The following is a 19,972-nucleotide window of genomic DNA, read 5'->3' as shown; positions in this document are numbered from 1 at the left end:
GGAGGGGAAAAATATCAGCCATGATTGAATGGGGGAGCAGAATCGATGGGCCGAGTGGCCTCATTCTGCTCCTGTGTCTTATGGAGTGAACATTCAGATCGTTAAGATGTGGAGCATGGGGTGACACAGTGGGTTAGCACTGCTGCCTCACAGCACCCCTGGTTCGATTCCTGGCTTGGGTCACTGTCTGTGTGGAGTCTGCACGTTCTCCCCACGTCTGCGTGGGTTTCCTCCGGGTGCTGGTTAGGGTGCATTGGGCCGGGCTAAATTCTCCCTCAGTGTAACCCGAACAGGCGCCCGGGGGGGGGGGGGCGCGGATTTTCACAGTAACTTCACTGCAGTGTTAATGTAAGCCTCACTTGGATAAATAAACCTTTCTTTCGAAAAGGTTAATCCAATTCCTACAGAGGTGCGGGAGCGAGGGGTCCCGCCTTGCCCCAGTTCTAATAAACCTCGATTAAAAACCCCTGCAGAGGGGGAGATCCGAGAGAAACTTCTCAGATTCTGAAGGGAAGAGATAAGATAGAGGCAGGGGAGGCTGTTTCCACTGGCGGGTGAAACTAGAATGAGAGGGGGGGGGGGGCATGGCCTCAAAATAAGGGGGGGCAGGTTTAGGGCTGAGTTGAGGAGGAACTTCTGCACACAAAGGTGTGGGTGAGGGTGAGCTCCAAGTAGCCTGCGTGCCTGATACTTACACTGGGTGGCCTGTCATTCCTACTAAGTCGGGAATATTTCTGAAGTTTGCTCCTCACTGTTCGGCTGGTCATTGTCCTTGTCTCTGTCTGGGTGTCTGCAGTTAGTTAATGTTCGGGCCAGCACAGCTAAGGGTTGATTGTGATCTGCGTTTCTCCCCGGGGTAACCACGCACATGTCATTATTTCAGCTGTTTATGGTGTAAAGTGTTTGCAGACGGATCCCACCCCCATTAATCAGCCCCACCCCACCCCCCAACCCCCCCCCACCCCACCCCACAACCCCCCCACCCCCACAGCCCCCTCCAGCACCCCCCCCGCCCGGTGCTGAGGTCACCTTGAGCTGTCCGGAGACCAGGCTCATCTCTGTGAGCTCACAGTCAGAACCTCGACATCACTGCTGGTGTTGGGGTGGGGTGGGGTGGGGTGGGGTGGGGTGGAGGGGGGTGGAGGGGTGGGGTGTGCTGGGGGGTGGGTTGGGGTTGTCCCAGGCCGGCCCTCCCACTCCTCCCCCCCCACCCCGGCCTAGGCGAGCCCCAGGGAACCGGGATGTGGAGAGGATGGGGTTAGAGCAGTACCCAGTGACAATGGGGTCAGGAGATGGCAGCAGAGGGGAACAGACCTGGATTCCAGCAGGATTGAGTTGGTGGGGTTTGAATGGAACCCAAGACCAGAAGACACAGGAGCAGAATGAGGCCACTCGGCCCATCGATTCTGCTCCCCCATTCAATCACGGCTGTTATTTTTTCCCTCCCCATTCTCCTGCCTTTTCCCCATAACCCCTGATCCCCTTATTAATGAGGAACCTATCTATCTCTGTCTTAAAGACACTCAATGACCTGGCCCTCCACAGCCTTCTGCGGCAAAGAGTTCCACACATTCCCCACTCTCCAGCTGAAGAAATCCCTCCCCATCTCTGTTTTAAAGGATGGTCCCTTTACCCTGAGGTTGTGCCCTCTCTGGTTCTAGTTTTTCCTACTAGTGGAAACATCCTCTCCACGTCCACTCTATCCAGGGCCTCGCAGTATCCTGTAAGTTTCAATAAGATCCCCCCCCTCATCCTTCTAAACTCCATCGAGTACAGACCCAGAGTCCTCAACCCGTTCCTCAACAGGAACAGGATGAAAGCTGGCATCTGGGGGAACAGTGGGGTGACAGTGGGGGGGTGGGGGGGGATGGTGCAGGGTGGTGGGGGGGCCCGGGGGGGGGGAGGAGGGGTAGAGATTAACAGAGGGATTGGGGATGGCTGTACCACAGAAAGACAAAACCTCCCAGATAAAGAAGGTAAAGTTTAAAGTTTATTTATTAGGGTCACAAGTAAGGCTTACATTAACACCGCAATGAAGTTACTGTGAAAATCCCCGAGGAGTTAATGGGAAGGTGATGATCTAGTGGTATTCTAGAGTCATAGAGATTTACAGCATGGAAAGAGGCCATTGGGCCCAATTTGTCCATGCCAGCCTTTTTTTAAGCTCCGAAGCTAATCCCAATTGCCCGTGTTTGTCCCATATCCCTCTATACCCATCGTACCCATCTAACTGTCTAAATGCTTTTTAAAAGATAAAATTGTACCCGCCTCTACAATTGTTCCAGACACTCACCACCCTCTGTGTGAAAAAATTGCCCCCTCTGGACCCTTTTGTACCTCTCCCCTCAAACCTCTGCCCTCTAGTTTTAGACTCCCCTACCTTTGGGAAAAGATATTGACTATCTAGCTGATCTGTGCCCCTCATTATTTTATAGACCTCTATAAGATCAGCTCTCAGCCTCCTACACTCCAGAGAAAAAAAGTCATCGCTGGACTACTAATCTTGAAATTCAGCTCATGTTTCTGGGGACCCGGGTTCGAATCCCACCCACGGCAGATGATGGAATTTGAATTCAATAAAAAATATCTGGAATTAAGAATCTCCTGATGACCCATTGTTGGAAAAACCCATCTGGTTCCCTTTAGGGAAGGAAATCTGCCGTCCTTACCCCGGTCTGGCCTACATGTGACTCCAGAGACACAGCAATGTGGGTGACTCTCAACTGCCTCCCACAGGGTAACTAGGGATGGGCAATAAATGCTGGACCCAGCCAGAGACACCCATGTCCCAGGGATGGATAACAAAAGAAGCAGGACAATGGAAAGAGGTTCAAACTTATACGATCACAAACATGAATATGACAGTCTAATGAGACCAGCGCTGGAATACTGTCAACAAGTCTTGGTCTCCTTACCTTAGGTAGATAGATTGGCATTGGAGGCAGTCCACAGAAGGTTCATTGGAGGCAGTCCTGGGCAGGGAGGACAGCTTGAGTAGGTTGGGCCGGGACTCACTGGAGTTCAGAAGAACGAGAGGCATCTCAGGGCGGGGGGATTGACAGGGTTGATGCTGAGAGGTTGTTTCCCCCTGGGACCAGACCGGGGTAATCTCAGAGTAAGGAGGTGATCCACTGAAGACAGAGATGGGGTGGAGTTTCTTCTCCCGGAGGGGAGTGAATCCCTGGAATTCTCTCGTGCAGAGGGTCGGAGAGGCTGGGTCAGTAACGGGTTCAAGGCTGAGACGGACAGGTTTCTAATCAGTTAGGGAATCGAGGGATACGGGGATGAGGTGGGAAAGTGGAGTTGAGAATTATCCCATCGGATAAGTCATGGATCTCACTGAATGGCGCGACAGACTCGATGGGCCGAATGGTCCCCTGGAAAATCAAAACACAACTGGAAGAAAATCGAGTAGGGAATGTTGAAGCCACAGGTGTGGGGAGGATAGGTTAGGACTTTATTCCCTGGAGCGTAGAAGAATGAGGGGAGATTTGATAGAGGTGTATAAGATTTTGATGGATACAGATAGAGTGAATGCAAGCAGGCTTTCTCCACTGAGGCTAGGGGAGAAAAAAACCAGAGGGCATGGGTTAAGGGTGAAAGGAGAAAAGTTTAAAGGGAATATTAGAGAGTGGTGGGAGTGTGGAATGAGCTGCCGGATAAAGTGGGAAATGCGGGGTCACTTTTAACATTTAAGAGAAACTTGGACGGGTTCATGGATGAGAGGGTGTGGAGGGATATGGTCCAAGAACAGGTCAGTGGGACTGGGCAGAAAAATGGTTCAGCACAGACAAGGAGGGCCGAACGGCCTGTTTCTGAGCTGGAATCTTCTATGGTTCTAATGTGGGAGTGACCCCCAGGGGGAGAATGTGGGAGTGACACCTGGGGGGGAGAGGGGAGAATGTGGGAGTGACCCCCAGGGGGAGAATGTGGGAGTGACACCTGGGGGGGGAGAGGGGAGAATGTGGGAGTGACCCCCAGGGGGAGAATGTGGGAGTGACCCCTGGGGGGGGAGAGGGGAGAATGTGGGAGTGACCCCCCGAGGGGGAGAGGGGAGAATGTGGGAGCGACCCCCTCAGGCCCAAACCACCCTGTCAATCATTAAAACTCTCATTCCGATTGGCCTTCGTCCCTGTCAATCATTAACCGCCACTTGCTGATTGGTCAGTCTGCCCTGTCAATCATCTGCCCTCTTCCTGATTGGCCAATCATTTCTGGTCGTCATTCTGTAGAACACTCCTGATTGGCCAACCTTTCTGTTTATCATTATCACCCCCTTTTCTGATTGGCCAATCCCCTTCGTCACCAATTAACATTCCATTTCTGATTGGTTTAGCGCGTCTGTCAATCATTATTACCCCTTTCTGATTGGCTAACCTTCTCTGCCAATTATTAGTATCCGCTTTCCGATTGGTCTATCCGCTGTGTCAATCATTGCCGCCCCCTTTCTGATTGGCCAAGCCCTCCTGTCAATCATTAATACCTCTTTTCTGATTGGTCCAGCTCCGCCTGCCCCCTATTAACATCCCTTTCCTAATTGGCTAGGTCTTCCTGTCAATCATCAACACTCCTTTTCTGATTGGTCTAGCCCCGCTTGCCCGTATTAGCATCCTCATTCTGATTGGCCAAACCTGTCCGTCAATCATTAGCACCTCCTTTCTGATTGGTTTACCCTCTATGTCAATCACTGACGCCCCCTTTTGTGATTGGTCTGCCCGCTCTGTGAGTCAGGACAGGACGGCCAGACCTTTTCCCTTGATTGGTCAGTCTCAGTGTCAATCAATGGCTGACCCCCGCCCTCCGAGCCCAGCCAGGCTCTGATTGGCTGAAACGGGTCTCCGATTGGGGCGGGAGCGGGCAAGCCCGGGCTGTGATTGGTGGCTGGGGCTGTCAGTCAAAGGGATGGAGACCCGCCCCTTTCCCCAGAGCTCCAGGAGACAGAGTCCGGGCGGTAACACTGTATCCCCGACCCCGGTAACACTGTATCCCGGGCGGTAACACTGTATCCCCGACCCCGGTAACACTGTATCCCGGGCGGTAACACTGTATCCCCGACCCCGGTAACACTGTATCCCGGGCGGTAACACTGTATCCCCGACCCCGGGCGGTAAGACTGTATCCCCGACCCCGGGCGGTAAGACTGTATCCCCGACCCCGGGCGGTAAGACTGTATCCCCGACCCCGGGCGGTAAGACTGTATCTCCGACCCCGGGCGGTAAGACTGTATCCCCGACCCCGGTAACACTGTATCCCGGACGGTAAGACTGTATCTCCGACCCCGGGCGGTAAGACTGTATCCCCGGGCGGTAAGACTGTATCCCCGGTAAGACTGTGCCTGATCCCCGGGCCCGGAGCCTGATCCCCGGGCCATGGCCACCGGAGAGGAGCCGCAGCCGGCGGGCTCGGCCAGCCTGAGCCGCAGTGTGGAGAAGGCGCTGGAGGAGGCGGCGGGCAGCGGCGTCCTCAACCTCAGCAACCGCAAACTCCGGGACTTCCCCCCGGCCGCCGCCAAACACGACCTGTCCGACCTGACCCAGGCCGGTGAGTGACCCGGGGGGGGGTCAGGGACCTGTCCGGCCTGACTCAGGCCGGTGAGTGACCCGGGGGGGGGTAACAGGGGCAGAGGGTACAGGGACCAGCAGAGAGGGATATTTGGGGGCTGGGGTATCTGTGAGGGAGGTGTGGGGGTGGGTTTCTCTGTGTGGGGGGGGGTGTGAGGGTGGGTTTCTCTCTGGGGGGGGGATGGGGGGGTGTTTGGGGGGGGACGGGGGGGTGTGTGTGGGGGGGGTGTCTGTGGGTGGGGGTGGGTTTCTCTGTGGGGGGGTGTGGGGGTGGGTTTCTCTGTGGGGGGGTGTGTGGGGGGGAATGGGGTGTCTGTGGGGGGGTGTGGGGGTGGGTTTCTCTCTGGGGGGGGGGGGGTGTGGGGGTGTGTGTGTGTTGGTGGGGGGGGGGAGGATGTCGGGTCTGAGGATCTGTGCCAGTTGCTGCATTCTCCCCTTGGTATAAATGTGAGTTTCTCTATCATCGATATGATCCCGGGCTGTGACAGTGTCTCGATCCTGAAAGATTGTCACTGACCCTGGTCAACTGTACTCGCCGTGTTCATGTTGATGGAAAGTGGCCATTCAGCCCATCGTCTCTGTGCCAGCCAGCAGGCAGGGACACACTTCATGTTGGTTGGGTGTGTTTGGGGTGATGGGCCGGCGGCAAGAATCCGTTTCCTGCTTTTATAACAGTGTTCCACCCTGTCAGGTCCAGGGGGACAGTGTAGAGGGAGCTTTACTCTGTATCTAACCCTGTGCTGTACCTGTCCTGGGAGTGTTTGATGGGGGACAGTGTAGAGGGAGCTTTACTCTGTATCTAACCCCGTGCTGTACCTGTCCTGGGAGTGTTTGATGGGGGGACAATGTAGAGGGAGCTTTACTCTGTATCTAACCCCGTGCTGTACCTGTCCTGGGAGTGTTTGATGGGGGGACAGTGTAGAGGGAGCTTTACTCTGTATCTAACCCCGTGCTGTACCTGTCCTGGGAGTGTTTGATGGGGGGACAGTGTAGAGGGAGCTTTACTCTGTATCTAACCCCATGTTGTACCTGTCCTGGGAGATGCCTGAGTGTACAGCTGGGGTGTGTTTGAGGACGGGTCTGTTATACACATTGAACCTCGTGCCCTTCCTGCTGCCTTTGTCCCAGTCCCTCTGCACTGTTAGACGTGACTCAGCCTGTCTCTTGCCCAGTTGAATTCTCCTCTGGTGAAGATTGCAGTCTGCACTGTCTGCCTTTTGAGATGAGTGAGTCTGGGATGTGTCTGTGTCTCTCATTAGACTGTCAGGTTTGCTTTGATTCGAGTGGACTCTATAATTACAATACTGTCCAAACTCAACCCTGGCACTCACTGACCACGGCCATCACTGATTGGTTCTGTCTGGTTAGCAATGTGACCTGACTGAGCCATGGACAGCCAATCACATTGCAGTGGTCATGGAGTCTCATAGGGACCAGACTGTGTGAGACAGCGTGCGAGCGCGTGAGACAGTGTGCGAGACAGCGCGTGAGACAGTGTGCGAGCGCGTGAGACAGTGTGCGAGCGCGTGAGACAGTGTGCGAGCGCGTGAGACAGTGTGCGAGCGCGTGAGACAGTGTGCGAGCGTGTGAGACAGTGTGCGAGCGTGTGAGACAGTGTGCGAGCGCGTGAGACAGTGTGCGAGCGCGTGAGACAGTGTGCGAGCGCGTGAGACAGTGTGCGAGCGCGTGAGACAGTGTGCATGTTGCTGTTGCCCGTCTATTTCACGGACGAGCTGTAACGTATGTCTCTCTGTTAAAATTGGACTGAGGGACCCAGTCTGTGAGATGGGGAGGGAGAGAGACAGGGAGGGGGGGAGAGAGAGACAGACAGACAGGCAGAGAGTTTATTTATTAGTCACAAGTAGATTTACATTAACACCGCAATGAAGTTACTGTGAAAATCCCCTAGTCCCCACACTCCGGCTCCTGTTCGGGTTACACTGGGGGAGAATTTAGCACGGCCCAATGCACCCTAACCAGCACGTCTTTCAGACTGTGGGAGGAAACCGGAGCACCCGGAGGAAACCCACGCAGACACGGGGAGAATGTGCAGACTCCACACAGACAGTGACCCAAGCTGGGAATTGAACCCAGGTGTCTGGCGCTGTGAGGCAGCAGCGCTAACCCACTATGTCACTGTGCCACTGGAATTGAACCCGGGTCCCTGGCACTGTGAGGCAGCAGCGCTAACCCACTGTGTCACCGTGCCGCTGGGATTGAACCCGGGTCCCTGTGAGGCAGCAGCGCTAACCCACTGTGTCACCGTGCCGCTGGGATTGAACCCGGGTCCCTGGCACTGTGAGGCAGCAGCGCTAACCCACTGTGTCACCGTGCCGCTGGGATTGAACCCGGGTCCCTGGCACTGTGAGGTAGCAGCGCTAACCCACTGTGTCACCGTGCTGCTGGGATTGAACCCGGGTCCCTGGCGCTGTGAGGTAGCAGCGCTAACCCACTGTGTCACCGTGCTGCTGGGATTGAACCCGGGTCCCTGTGAGACAGCAGCGCTAACCCACTGTGTCACCGTGCCGCTGGGATTGAACCCGGGTCCCTGGCGCTGTGAGGTAGCAGCGCTAACCCACTGTGTCACCGTGCTGCTGGGATTGAACCCGGGTCCCTGGCGCTGTGAGGTAGCAGCGCTAACCCACTGTGTCACCGTGCTGCTGGGATTGAACCCGGGTCCCTGTGAGACAGCAGCGCTAACCCACTGTGTCACCGTGCCGCTGGGGTTGAACCCGGGTCCCTGGCACTGTGAGGCAGCAGCGCTAACCCACTGTGTCACCGTGCTGCTGGGATTGAACCCGGGTCCCTGGCGCTGTGAGGTAGCAGCGCTAACCCACTGTGTCACCGTGCTGCTGGGATTGAACCCGGGTCCCTGTGAGACAGCAGCGCTAACCCACTGTGTCACCGTGCCGCTGGGGTTGAACCCGGGTCCCTGTGAGGCAGCAGCGCTAACCCACTGTGTCACCGTGCCGCTGGGATTGAACCCGGGTCCCTGGCGCTGTGAGGCAGCAGCGCTAACCCACTGTGTCACCGTGCCGCTGGGATTGAACCCGGGTCCCTGGTGCTGTGAGGCAGCAGCGCTAACCCACTGTGTCACCGTGCCGCTGGGATTGAACCCGGGTCCCTGTGAGGCAGCAGCGCTAACCCACTGTGTCACCGTGCCTCTGGGATTGAACCCGGGTCCCTGTGAGGCAGCAGCGCTAACCCACTGTGTCACCATGCCGCTGGGATTGAACCCAGGTCCCTGTGAGGCAGCAGCGCTAACCCACTGTGTGTGTGAGAGAGAGAGAGAGAAGGAGACCGAGGGGAGAGGGAGGGAGAGAGACAGAGAAGGTCCAGTGCCAATGTGGAGCAAAGATTGCTGTTTAATCAGCTTGGCTCTGTAGATATGGGACCCGATTCAAGGCCATTAACAGAGAATCTCAATGTTATCACCCCGCTTCCTTCACCCCCAGCTTTCCCACAGAATGTGAACACTCCTCGTGGCTGAGAGAGAGAGAACAGACCTTCCATAGCACTCTGTCCCATTCTCCCAGGTCAGAGAGAGGGGAAATCAGCCAGGGTTCCTGCTCCTGATCACTGTCCAGTGATCCCTGGGTTAGAGACAGAGAGAGAGAGGGGAAATCAGCCAGGGTTCCTGCTCCTGATCACTGTCCAGTGATCCCTGGGTTAGAGAGAGAGAGAGAGAGGGGAAATCAGCCAGGGTTCCTGCTCCTGATCACTGTCCAGTGATCCCTGGGTTAGAGAGAGAGAGAGAGAGGGGAAATCAGCCAGGGTTCCTGCTCCTGATCACTGTCCAGTGATCCCTGGGTTAGAGAGGCGGGGGGTGGAAATGAGCCTGGTGTGTACAGAATACAGGGTAACTGTGGTTCCTGGATACAATACCGAGGGAAATTTATACTGGATTTAGCAGGATTGTGGTATTGGTTTATGAGGATAGTACATACTGTGTAAAGGGTGGTGTTTTGAGATTTCCAGAAGGCGTTTGATAAGGTGCCTCACAAAAGGTTGCTTCAGAAGGTTAGGGTGCACGGAGTTGGGGGTAAGGTGTTAGCGTGGGTAGAGGATTGGTTGTCTAATAGGAGGCAGAGAGTTGGTATCAATGGGTGCTATTCTGATTGGCGGATGGTGACTAGTGGAGTGCCGCAGGTATCGGTGCTGGAGCCTCAGCTATTTACCATTTATATAGATGATCTGGAGGAGGGGGCTGAGTGTAGGGTAATGAAATTTGCTGATGACACAAAGATGAGTGGAAAAGCGAATTGTGCGGAGGGTGTGGAAAGTCTGCAGAGGGATCTGGATAGGCTGAGCGAGTGGGCGAGGACCTGGCAGATTGAGTACAATGTTAGCAAGTGTGAGGTTATCCACTTTGGCAGGAATAACAGTAGGAGGGATTACTATTTAAAGGGAGAAAAGCTGCAGCGTGCTACGGTGCAGAGGGACCTGGGGGTCCTTGTGCACGAATCGCAAAAACCCAGTCTGCAGGTGCAGCAGGTGATCAGGAAGGCGAATGGGATGCTGGTCTTTATAGCGGGGGGGATTGAATATAAAAGCAGGGAGGTCTTGCTGCAACTGTACAGGGCACTGGTGAGGCCGCAGCTGGAGTACTGTGTGCAGTTTTGGTCGCCGCACTTACGCAAGGATATTTTGGCCTTGGAGGGAGTGCAGAGGAGGTTTACTCGGCTGATACCGGAGATGAGGGGGTTGGACTATGAAGGGAGACTAAATAGACTGGGTCTGTACTCGTTGGAGTTTAGAAGGATGAGGGGAGGTCTTATAGAGACGTATAAGATAATGAAGGGGATGGATAGGGTAGAGGGAGAGAGATTCTTCCCGCTCAGAAAGGACAGTAGGACTAGGGGGCACAGCCTCAAGGTAAGGGGGGGGCGCGGTTTAGAACGGAGTTGAGGAAGAACTTCTTCACTCAAAGGGTGGTGAATCTCTGGAATTCTCTGCCCATTGAAGTGGTGGAGGCTGCCTCGCTAAATATATTTAAGTCACGGGTAGATAGGTTTCTGATAGACAGGGGAATTAAGGGTTATGAGGAGAGAGCGGGAAAGTGGAACTGATCCACTTCAGATCAGCCATGATCTTATTGAATGGCGGGGCAGGCTCGAAGGGCTAGATGGCCTGTGTTATTTAGAGATTAGTCTTCTCTACAATATTGATGTGATGGAAGGTTCTGCTGCCTTTTTGAAGGAATGGACTGGATGGAGAGAAGGGGAGTTTGATCCAGTGGCAGAACTGGAGGCCGTGTACAATCCAGAGTAGGAGTGACCATTCCAACAGCTGAAGGCTGCCTGTGTGTGTGTGCCTGTGTGTGTGTGCCTTGCAAGGCCCCAGAGGAGCAGCTGAACTTGTTGATGCCACAGCGGAAGGTAGCCGTTTGATGTGCACCCGATACCAACCACATCCTGAGAGAAACAGCAGAGAAAATGTGTGTGTGTGAGAGAGAGAGAGAGAGAGAGGTGGGGAGCGGCACTGTGCTGATATCACTCTCACTCACTCACTGATTCTCTCACTCACTCCCCACTGCTCACTCACATTCTCACTGTGCCCAGTGAGAGTCAGTGTGTGTGGGACCCCGTACATAAGATATAGGAGCAGGAGTAGGCCATCTCGCCCTTCGAGCCTGCCCCGCCATTCATTAAGATTATGGCTGATCTGTCGTGGCTCAGTTCCACATTCCCACCCTCTCCCCATAACCCTTAATCCCCTCTCTTATCAAAAACCCATCAACCCGCCTCTTAAAAATATTTAGCGAGGCAGCCTCCACCACTTCAACGGGCAGAGAATTCCAGAGATTCACCACCCTTTGAGTGAAGAAGTTCCTCCTCAACTCCGATCTAAACCGCCCCCCCTTTATCTTGAGGCTGTGCCCCCTAGTCCTACTGTCCTTTCTGAGCGGGAAGAGTCTCTCCACCTCTATCCTATCCAGCCCATTCATCATCTTATACGTCTCAATGAGATCTCCCCTCATTCTTCTAAACTCTAACGAGTACAAGCCTAGTTTATTCAGCCTCTCCTCATAGTTCAACCCCCTCAACTCCGGTATCAGCCTAGTAAACCTCCTCTGCACTCCCTCCAAGGCCAAAATATCCTTGCGTAAGTACGGCGCCCAAAACTGCACACAGTACTCCAGCTGCGGCCTCACCAATGCCCTATACAGCTGCAGCAAGACCTCCCTACTTTTATATTCAATCCCCCTCGCTATGAAGGCCAGCATCCCATTCGCCTTCCTGACCACCTGCTGCACCTGCAAGCTGGGTTTTTGCGACTCATGCACAAGGACCCCGAGGTCCCTCTGCACCGTCGCCTGCTGCAGTTTTTCGCCATGTAAGTAATAGTCCTTCCTACCATTATTCCTACCAAAGTGGACCACCTCGCACTTGCCAACATTAAATTCCATTTGCCAGTTCCTGGCCCATTCGCCCAGCCTATCTAGATCCTTCTGCAGACTCTCCACACACTCCGTGCAATTTGCTGTTCCACCAATCTTGGTGTCATCAGCAAATTTCGACACCATACACTCGGTTCCCTCCTCCAGATCATCTATATAAATGGTAAATAGCTGAGGCCCCAGCACCGATCCCTGGGGCACTCCACTAGTCACCATCCGCCAATCCGAATAGCACCCATTAACCCCCACTCTCTGCCTCCTATTTGACAGCCAATCCTCTATCCACGCTAACACTCTACCCCCAACTCCATGTCCCCTGACCTTCTGCAGTAACCTCTTGTGAGGTACCTTGTCAAACGCCTTCTGAAAGTCAAGAAACACCACATCCACCGGCTCTCCTCTATCCACCGCCCTAGACACATCCTCATAGAACTCCAATAAATTCGTCAGACACGACTTCCCCTTAACGAAACCGTGCTGCGTCTGCTCTATCAAACAATTCTCCTCAAGATGCCTCGCTATTTCCTCCTTGTACCCCAGTGAGAGTCAGTGTGTGTGGGAGCCCATACCCCAGTGAGAGTCAGTGTGTGTGGGACCCCGTACCCCAGTGAGAGTCAGTGTGTGTGGGACCCCGTACCCCAGTGAGAGTCAGTGTGTGTGGGACCCGTACCCCAGTGAGGGTCAGTGTGTGTGGGACCCCGTACCCCAGTGAGAGTCAGTGTGTGTGGGAGCCGTACCCCAGTGAGGGTCAGTGTGTGTGGGACCCCATACCCCAGTGAGAGTCGGTGTGTGTGGGAGCCGTACCCCAGTGAGGGTCAGTGTGTGTGGGACCCCGTACCCCAGTGAGAGTCAGTGTGTGTGGGAGCCGTACCCCAGTGAGAGTCAGTGTGTGTGGGAGCCGTACCCCAGTGGGGGTCAGTGTGTGTGGGACCCCGTACCCCAGTGAGAGTCAGTGTGTGTGGGAGCCGTACCCCAGTGAGAGTCAGTGTGTGTGGGACCCCGTACCCCAGTGAGAGTCAGTGTGTGTGGGACCCCGTACCCCAGTGAGAGTCAGTGTGTGTGGGACCCCGTACCCCAGTGAGAGTCAGTGTGTGTGGGACCCCGTACCCCAGTGAGAGTCAGTGTGTGTGGGACCCCGTACCCCAGTGAGAGTCAGTGTGTGTGGGACCCCGTACCCCAGTGAGAGTCAGTGTGTGTGGGAGCCGTACCCCAGTGAGAGTCAGTGTGTGTGGGACCCCGTACCCCAGTGAGAGTCAGTGTGTGTGGGACCCCGTACCCCAGTGAGAGTCAGTGTGTGTGGGACCCCGTACCCCAGTGAGAGTCAGTGTGTGTGGGACCCCGTACCCCAGTGAGAGTCAGTGTGTGTGGGACCCCGTACCCCAGTGAGAGTCAGTGTGTGTGGGACCCCGTACCCCAGTGAGAGTCAGTGTGTGTGGGACCCCGTACCCCAGTGAGAGTCAGTGTGTGTGGGACCCCGTACCCCAGTGAGAGTCAGTGTGTGTGGGACCCCGTACCCCAGTGAGAGTCAGTGTGTGTGGGACCCGTACCCCAGTGAGAGTCAGTGTGTGTGGGACCCCGTACCCCAGTGAGAGTCAGTGTGTGTGGGACCCCGTACCCCAGTGAGAGTCAGTGTGTGTGGGACCCCGTACCCCAGTGAGAGTCAGTGTGTGTGTGAATGTTGCAGTGAATACTTTCAGTGTCTGATTAAATGGCAAGTTCCTTTTCTTGTTGTTGTGGTCTTTACACATCCTTCCTCATAGCTGACAGCTAGTGTTGATCCGATCAGAATGTTTGATGCTTGCCCTCACACGGCAGGTTTGTGACGTTGTACTGGTGATTTTCCTTGCGGTATTGTGTTGCTGCGTCTGGAGGCTGGGTCCTTTCCAGCACTATCTGTCTCAGCCTGGCAATGTGAGCTGGGTAATCCTCTCCGAATACTGACATGAACCTGCCTGGGGGCATGCTGGCACAATGTGGCACCTGCCCCTGGTGTGATAGGCAAACGTGTCGGCCCCTCGGCCTCCTTGATCCTGCTCTGCTGTTCAGGAGTGGTCCTCTGTCACACTGTCACATTCCCGCTCTCTCAACACTCCCCGTGACGCCTTTATCATCTCAAATCTATCTGTTTCCTTCCTTCTGGCCTCTCCAGGTGTGAAGGAAGGCACGGTGACGCAGTGGGTTAGCACTGCTGCCTCACAGGGACCCGGGTTCAATCCCAGCGGCACGGTGACACAGTGGGTTAGCGCTGCTGTCTCACAGCGCCAGGGCCCCGGGTTCAATCCCAGCGGCACGGTGACACAGTGGGTTAGCGCTGCTGCCTCACAGGGACCCAGGTTCAATCCCAGCGGCACGGTGACACAGTGGGTTAGCGCTGCTGTCTCACAGGGACCCGGGTTCAATCCCAGCGGCACGGTGACACAGTGGGTTAGCGCTGCTGTCTCACAGGGACCCGGGTTCAATCCCAGCGGCAGGGTGACACAGTGGGTTAGCGCTGCTGTCTCACAGCGCCAGGGACCCGGGTTCAATCCCAGCGGCACGGTGACACAGTGGGTTAGCGCTGCTGTCTCACAGCGCCAGGGCCCCGGGTTCAATCCCAGCGGCACGGTGACACAGTGGGTTAGCGCTGCTGCCTCACAGGGACCCGGGTTCAATCCCAGCGGCACGGTGACACAGTGGGTTAGCGCTGCTGTCTCACAGGGACCCGGGTTCAATCCCAGCGGCACGGTGACACAGTGGGTTAGCGCTGCTGTCTCACAGGGACCCGGGTTCAATCCCAGCGGCACGGTGACACAGTGGGTTAGCGCTGCTGCCTCACAGGGACCCGGGTTCAATCCCAGCGGCACGGTGACACAGTGGGTTAGCGCTGCTGTCTCACAGGGACCCGGGTTCAATCCCAGCGGCACGGTGACACAGTGGGTTAGCGCTGCTGTCTCACAGCGCCAGGGACCCGGGTTCAATCCCAGTGGCACGGTGACACAGTGGGTTAGCACTGCTGTCTCACAGGGACCCGGGTTCAATCCCAGCGGCACGGTGACACAGTGGGTTAGCGCTGCTGTCTCACAGCACCAGGGACCCGGGTTCAATCCCAGCGGCACGGTGACACAGTGGGTTAGCGCTGCTGCCTCACAGGGACCCGGGTTCAATCCCAGCGGCACGGTGACACAGTGGGTTAGCGCTGCTGCCTCACAGCGCCAGGGACCTGGGTTCAATCCCAGCGGCACGGTGACACAGTGGGTTAGCGCTGCTGTCTCACAGGGACCCAGGTTCAATCCCAGCGGCACGGTGACACAGTGGGTTAGCGCTGCTGCCTCACAGTGCCAGGGACCCGGGTTCAATCCCAGCGGCACGGTGACACAGTGGGTTAGCGCTGCTGCCTCACAGGGACCCGGGTTCAATCCCAGCGGCACGGTGACACAGTGGGTTAGCGCTGCTGCCTCACAGTGCCAGGGACCCGGGTTCATTCCTGGCTTGGATCACTGTCTGTATGGAGGCTGCATGGGTATCCTCTGGGAGCTCCGGTTTGTCCGACACCCCTGAAATGTGCAGGTTCGGGGGATTGGCCATGCTAAATTGTCCCTTAGTGTCGGGGGAATGTGTGGGTTTATGGGATAGGGGCTGGGTGTGATTGAGGGGCTGAATGGCTGCCTCCTGTACTGTGTGGATTGTATGGATTTTAATACAGCCTGGTGTGATGCTGAGTCAGTCGATGAGGGGAGGCCTCTCCCTCACCAGCGATATTGTTTAAAGCAATGTTATCCTGTGATCTCCCCCTCAGAGTTTACTACACCTCCAGCCTTCTGAGGGAAATAACCTCACCCTATCCAACCTCTCCACATAACTACACTTTACCAGCCCTGGCTACCTTCTTGTAAACCCCAGGGTGGGGGGCCTCGTGGGCAAAGGCGGGTGCTGTGAGGAGACGGGGTGGGGGGGGTGAATGCAGCTGTGTTGCACAAGCCTGGCTCGGGGGGTGGAATTTGATTCAGTTTATTATTGACATGTACTGGGATACAGTGAAAAGTATTGTTTCTTGTGTGCCATACAGACAAAGCATACCATTAATAGAGAAGGAAAGGAGAGGGTGTAGAATGTAGTGTTACAGTCACAGCGAGGGTGTAGAGAAAGATCAACTTAATGTGAGGTAGGTCCATTCAACAGTCTGACAGGAGCAGGGAAGAAGCTGTTCTTGAGTCGGTCGGTACGGGACCTCAGACTTTTGTACCTTTTTCCCGATGGAAGAAGGTGGAAGAGAGAATGTCCGGGGTGTGTGGGGTCCTTAATTATACTGGCTGCTTTTCCCGAGGCAGCGGGAAGTGTAGACAGAGTCAATGGATGGGAGGCTGGTTTGTGTGATGGATTGGGCTACATTCACAACCCTTTGTAGTTCCTTGTGGTCTTGGGCAGAGCAGGAGCCCAGACCAAGCTGTGATACAACCAGAAAGAATGCTTTCTATGGACCATCTGTAAAAGTTGGTGAGAGTCGTAGCGGACATGTCAAATTTCCTTCGTCTTCTGAGAAAGTAGAGGTTTTGGTGGGGCTTTAACTATAGTGTCAGCATTGGGGGGGACCAGGACAGGTTGTTGGTGATCTGGACACCTAAAAACTTGCAGTCTTGACCCTTTTTACTTTGTCTGTGGGTAGGTGAAATGTTATGGGATGGGGAAAAGTTAGAAAAGGTGTCACAAATAGGCTTACATTAACACTGCAATGAAGTGACTGTGAAAATCCCCTAGTCACCCACACTCCGGCTCCTGTTCGGGTTACACTGAGGGAGAATTTAGCATGGCCCAATGCACCCTAACCAGCACGTCTTTCAGACTGTGGGAGGAAACCCACGCAGACACGGGGAGAATGTGCAGACTCCACACGGACAGTGACCCAAGGCCAGGAATCGAATCCGGGTCCCTGGCGCTGCGAGACAGCAGGGGTGGTGGCGGGGTTGGGGGTGGGGGTTGGTTGGCGGTGGTGGGGGTTGTGGAATGCTGCCCCCAGGCTGGCTGTAGGGACTCTGGGGATGATGTTGAGCGGGGGTGGGTGGGGGGTGGGGTGGGGGGGGGGGGGCGATGGTTACAAAGGGTCAGTGGGTCTGCATTTCTTTTGTGTTCAGTGGTTGCTGAGGAAGTAGGTTGGTGTGTTCCAGCTCTCTGCTACCTGCAGTCTGTGTCTGTGAGTGAGGCCCCTGGCCCTGGGATTCCTCCCCCCAGCGCACAGTGTGGGTCACACTCTGCTATTGAGAGGGAGAGAAATGGATGGTGGGGGGCACAGGGGAGAGAGATCTGGGCAGGGTGTGTGTGTGAGAGAGAGAGAGAGATGGACTGTGTGTGTGTGTGTAATGTGGGGTAGATGGACAGAGTGTGCCAGAATCAGGGGGAGTGTGTGACAGTGAGGAATCCTGGCGGAGACAGGCAGCAGCTGCTGGTTTCTATCCTTCAAGGAATGGCAGAGATGTGAATCCTGCTCCGAGCTTTATACTGGCCCTGGCACTTGAGTAATGCACTGCTGGATTTCAGAAGGAGCTCGCCTGAGGCAGAGAACCCCCCCCCCCAACCCCCACAACTCCCGGCTCCAGCTCCCACCTCCCCCCTTCCCCATTGAGCCAGCCGAGGGAACAGCTGCTTGTAAGCACTAACCCAACCCCTCCCCGCAAAGTGAATCAGAAATACTCGGGGTTCACTCTGCCGTGTGTGGGGGTGACACGCTCGAGGATGCTTCTGTCTGACCTGCTAGGGGGATGTCACCGTTTAAATTTAAGGCACGGGGAATATCCTCCTCATTCACACACAGACACACACACACAGACACACACACACAGACACACACACACAGACACACACACACAGACACACACACACAGACACACACACACACACACACACACACACAGACACACAGTGCTGAGGGAGCGCCGCACTGTCAGAGGGTCAGTGCCGAGGGAGCGCCGCACTGTGAGAGGGTCAGTGCCGAGGGAGCGCCGCACTGTCAGAGGGTCAGTGCCGAGGGAGCGCCGCACTGTCAGAGGGTCAGTGCTGAGGGAGTGCCGCACTGTCAGAGGGTCAGTGCCGAGGGAGCGCCGCACTGTCAGAGGGTCAGTGCCGAGGGAGTGCCGCACTGTCAGAGGGTCAGTGCTGTATTTGGGGTGGAGGTTAGAGACAGTCTGTGTTTGTGGTTTGGGTTCTCCCCTGGGTTGTGTGTGTGCTGTGGGAGGCTGGGTTTGAGAGAGATTTTACATCACTTGTTGCTTCCTGTTTTTGTGGGGCTGTTTTCTCCCCGTTCTGGGCCGTGTGTTTAAACTGTCGTGTTAGTTTCCTCTGTCAGAGTTCCATGGACAAAAATAAATGTTGATGTGGATTTAATGATGGAATGAGAGGTTTGGGCAGGAGATGCAGAGAGAGAGACACAGACCCACCCAGTGACCATCAGAAAGGCACAACCTTGTTTAGAGCAATAAGAAACCACCAGCACTGTGTCACAGCACTGCCCAGCATCACTCCCTGCCTGCCTCTTACTCGCTCTCTGTGTGTGACTCTGACTGTGTGACTCTGACTGTGTGACTCTGACTGTGTGTGTGTGAGAGACGCTGTCTGTCTCTGTGTGTGTGTGTGTCTCTCTCTCTCTGTCTGTGTGTGTGTCTCTCTCTCTCTCTGTCTGTGTGTGTGTCTCTCTCTCTCTCTGTCTGTGTGTGTGTGTCTCTCTCTCTCTCTGTCTGTGTGTGTGTGTCTCTCTCTCTCTCTGTCTGTGTGTGTGTGTCTCTCTCTCTCTCTGTCTGTGTGTGTGTCTCTCTCTCTCTCTGTCTGTGTGTGTGTGTCTCTCTCTCTCTCTGTCTGTGTGTGTGTCTCTCTCTCTCTCTGTCTGTGTGTGTGTGTCTCTCTCTCTCTGTCTGTGTGTGTGTGTCTCTCTCTCTCTGTCTGTGTGTGTGTCTCTCTCTCTCTCTGTCTGTGTGTGTGTCTCTCTCTCTCTGTCTGTGTGTGTGTCTCTCTCTCTCTCTGTCTGTGTGTGTGTCTCTCTCTCTCTCTGTCTGTGTGTGTGTCTCTCTCTCTCTCTGTCTGTGTGTGTGTCTCTCTCTCTCTGTCTGTGTGTGTGTCTCTCTCTCTCTCTGTCTGTGTGTGTGTGTCTCTCTCTCTCTGTCTGTGTGTGTGTGTCTCTCTCTCTCTCTGTCTGTGTGTGTGTCTCTCTCTCTGTCTGTGTGTGTGTGCCTCTCTCCCCCACTTCCTCCTCCACTGTTCCGCTCACTGGCGTTAGGTAGTGGGCAGGTTGATGTTCTCAGCACCCCCTCTGTCTCTGCCACTCAGGGTCAGGGCTGGATCTGAACTGGGCCTTGGGGCCTGAGTGTAGGCCTCGCCTCAGCCTGCTGAGATTGATTGCCAGATCAGCGGCCTGTTAGTGAACGGAAAGCCTGTGGTTTGAGTAACCAGCGCTGTCGTAAAGCAGCAGATTTTAATTCCTGCTGTAAATATTACCCCGGGGCAGGTTTGACGTTCTGCGTGTAGTTACTGTGGTTACTGGCCTGAATGAACCTTCACCTTTGCCTCTTTTGGGGTTGGGGGGGGTGACACAGTGGGTTAGCACTGCTACCTCTCAGCGCCAGGGACCCAGGTTTGATTCCTGGCCTCGGGTCACTGCCTATGTGGAGTTTGCACATTCAGTATTTATTACCCATCCCTAGTTACCCCTTGGAGGGCAGTTGAGAGTCACCCACATTGCTGTGTCTCTGGAGTCACGTGTAGGCCAGACCGGGGTAAGGACGGCAGATTTCCTTCCCTAAAGGGAACCCAGATGGGTTTTTCCGACAATGGGTCATCAGGAGATTCTTAATTCCAGATATTTTTTATTGAATTCAAATTCCACTGTCTGCCGTGGGTGGGATTCGAACCCGGGTCCCCCAGAAACGTTAGCTGAGATTCTGGATTAATAGCCTGGGGATAATTCCAGCAGGTCTGCCACCATCCCGGTGTGGGGAGGGAGTAACTGCGGGTAGCTGTGTGTCACACCCATACCTCTCAGTCCATCTCC

General features: G+C 55.1%; 2 protein-coding genes across 2 annotated transcripts in view; one reads left to right on the top strand and one right to left on the bottom strand.

The window, feature by feature from the left end:
• Positions 1-3,045, bottom strand: part of LOC145339670 (F-box only protein 24-like) — a 41,546-nt gene extending 38,501 nt beyond the window's left edge. Inside the window, exon 1 of the mRNA XM_080184181.1 lies at positions 2,916-3,045. Within this exon, the coding sequence (XP_080040307.1) occupies positions 2,916-2,936 (21 nt within the window). The 5' untranslated portion in view covers positions 2,937-3,045. The remainder of the gene's footprint in view (positions 1-2,915) is intronic.
• A 1,959-nt stretch (positions 3,046-5,004) lies between these two features.
• Positions 5,005-19,972, top strand: part of LOC145339671 (DISP complex protein LRCH3-like) — a 37,838-nt gene continuing 22,870 nt past the window's right edge. Inside the window, exon 1 of the mRNA XM_080184182.1 lies at positions 5,005-5,541. Within this exon, the coding sequence (XP_080040308.1) occupies positions 5,370-5,541 (172 nt within the window). The 5' untranslated portion in view covers positions 5,005-5,369. The remainder of the gene's footprint in view (positions 5,542-19,972) is intronic.

This window comes from Carcharhinus amblyrhynchos, unplaced genomic scaffold (genome assembly GCF_965287045.1).
Source record: "Carcharhinus amblyrhynchos unplaced genomic scaffold, sCarAmb.v2.hapA scaffold_601, whole genome shotgun sequence".
NCBI lineage: Eukaryota > Metazoa > Chordata > Chondrichthyes > Carcharhiniformes > Carcharhinidae > Carcharhinus > Carcharhinus amblyrhynchos.
This window is presented reverse-complemented; position numbering and strand designations above follow the sequence as displayed.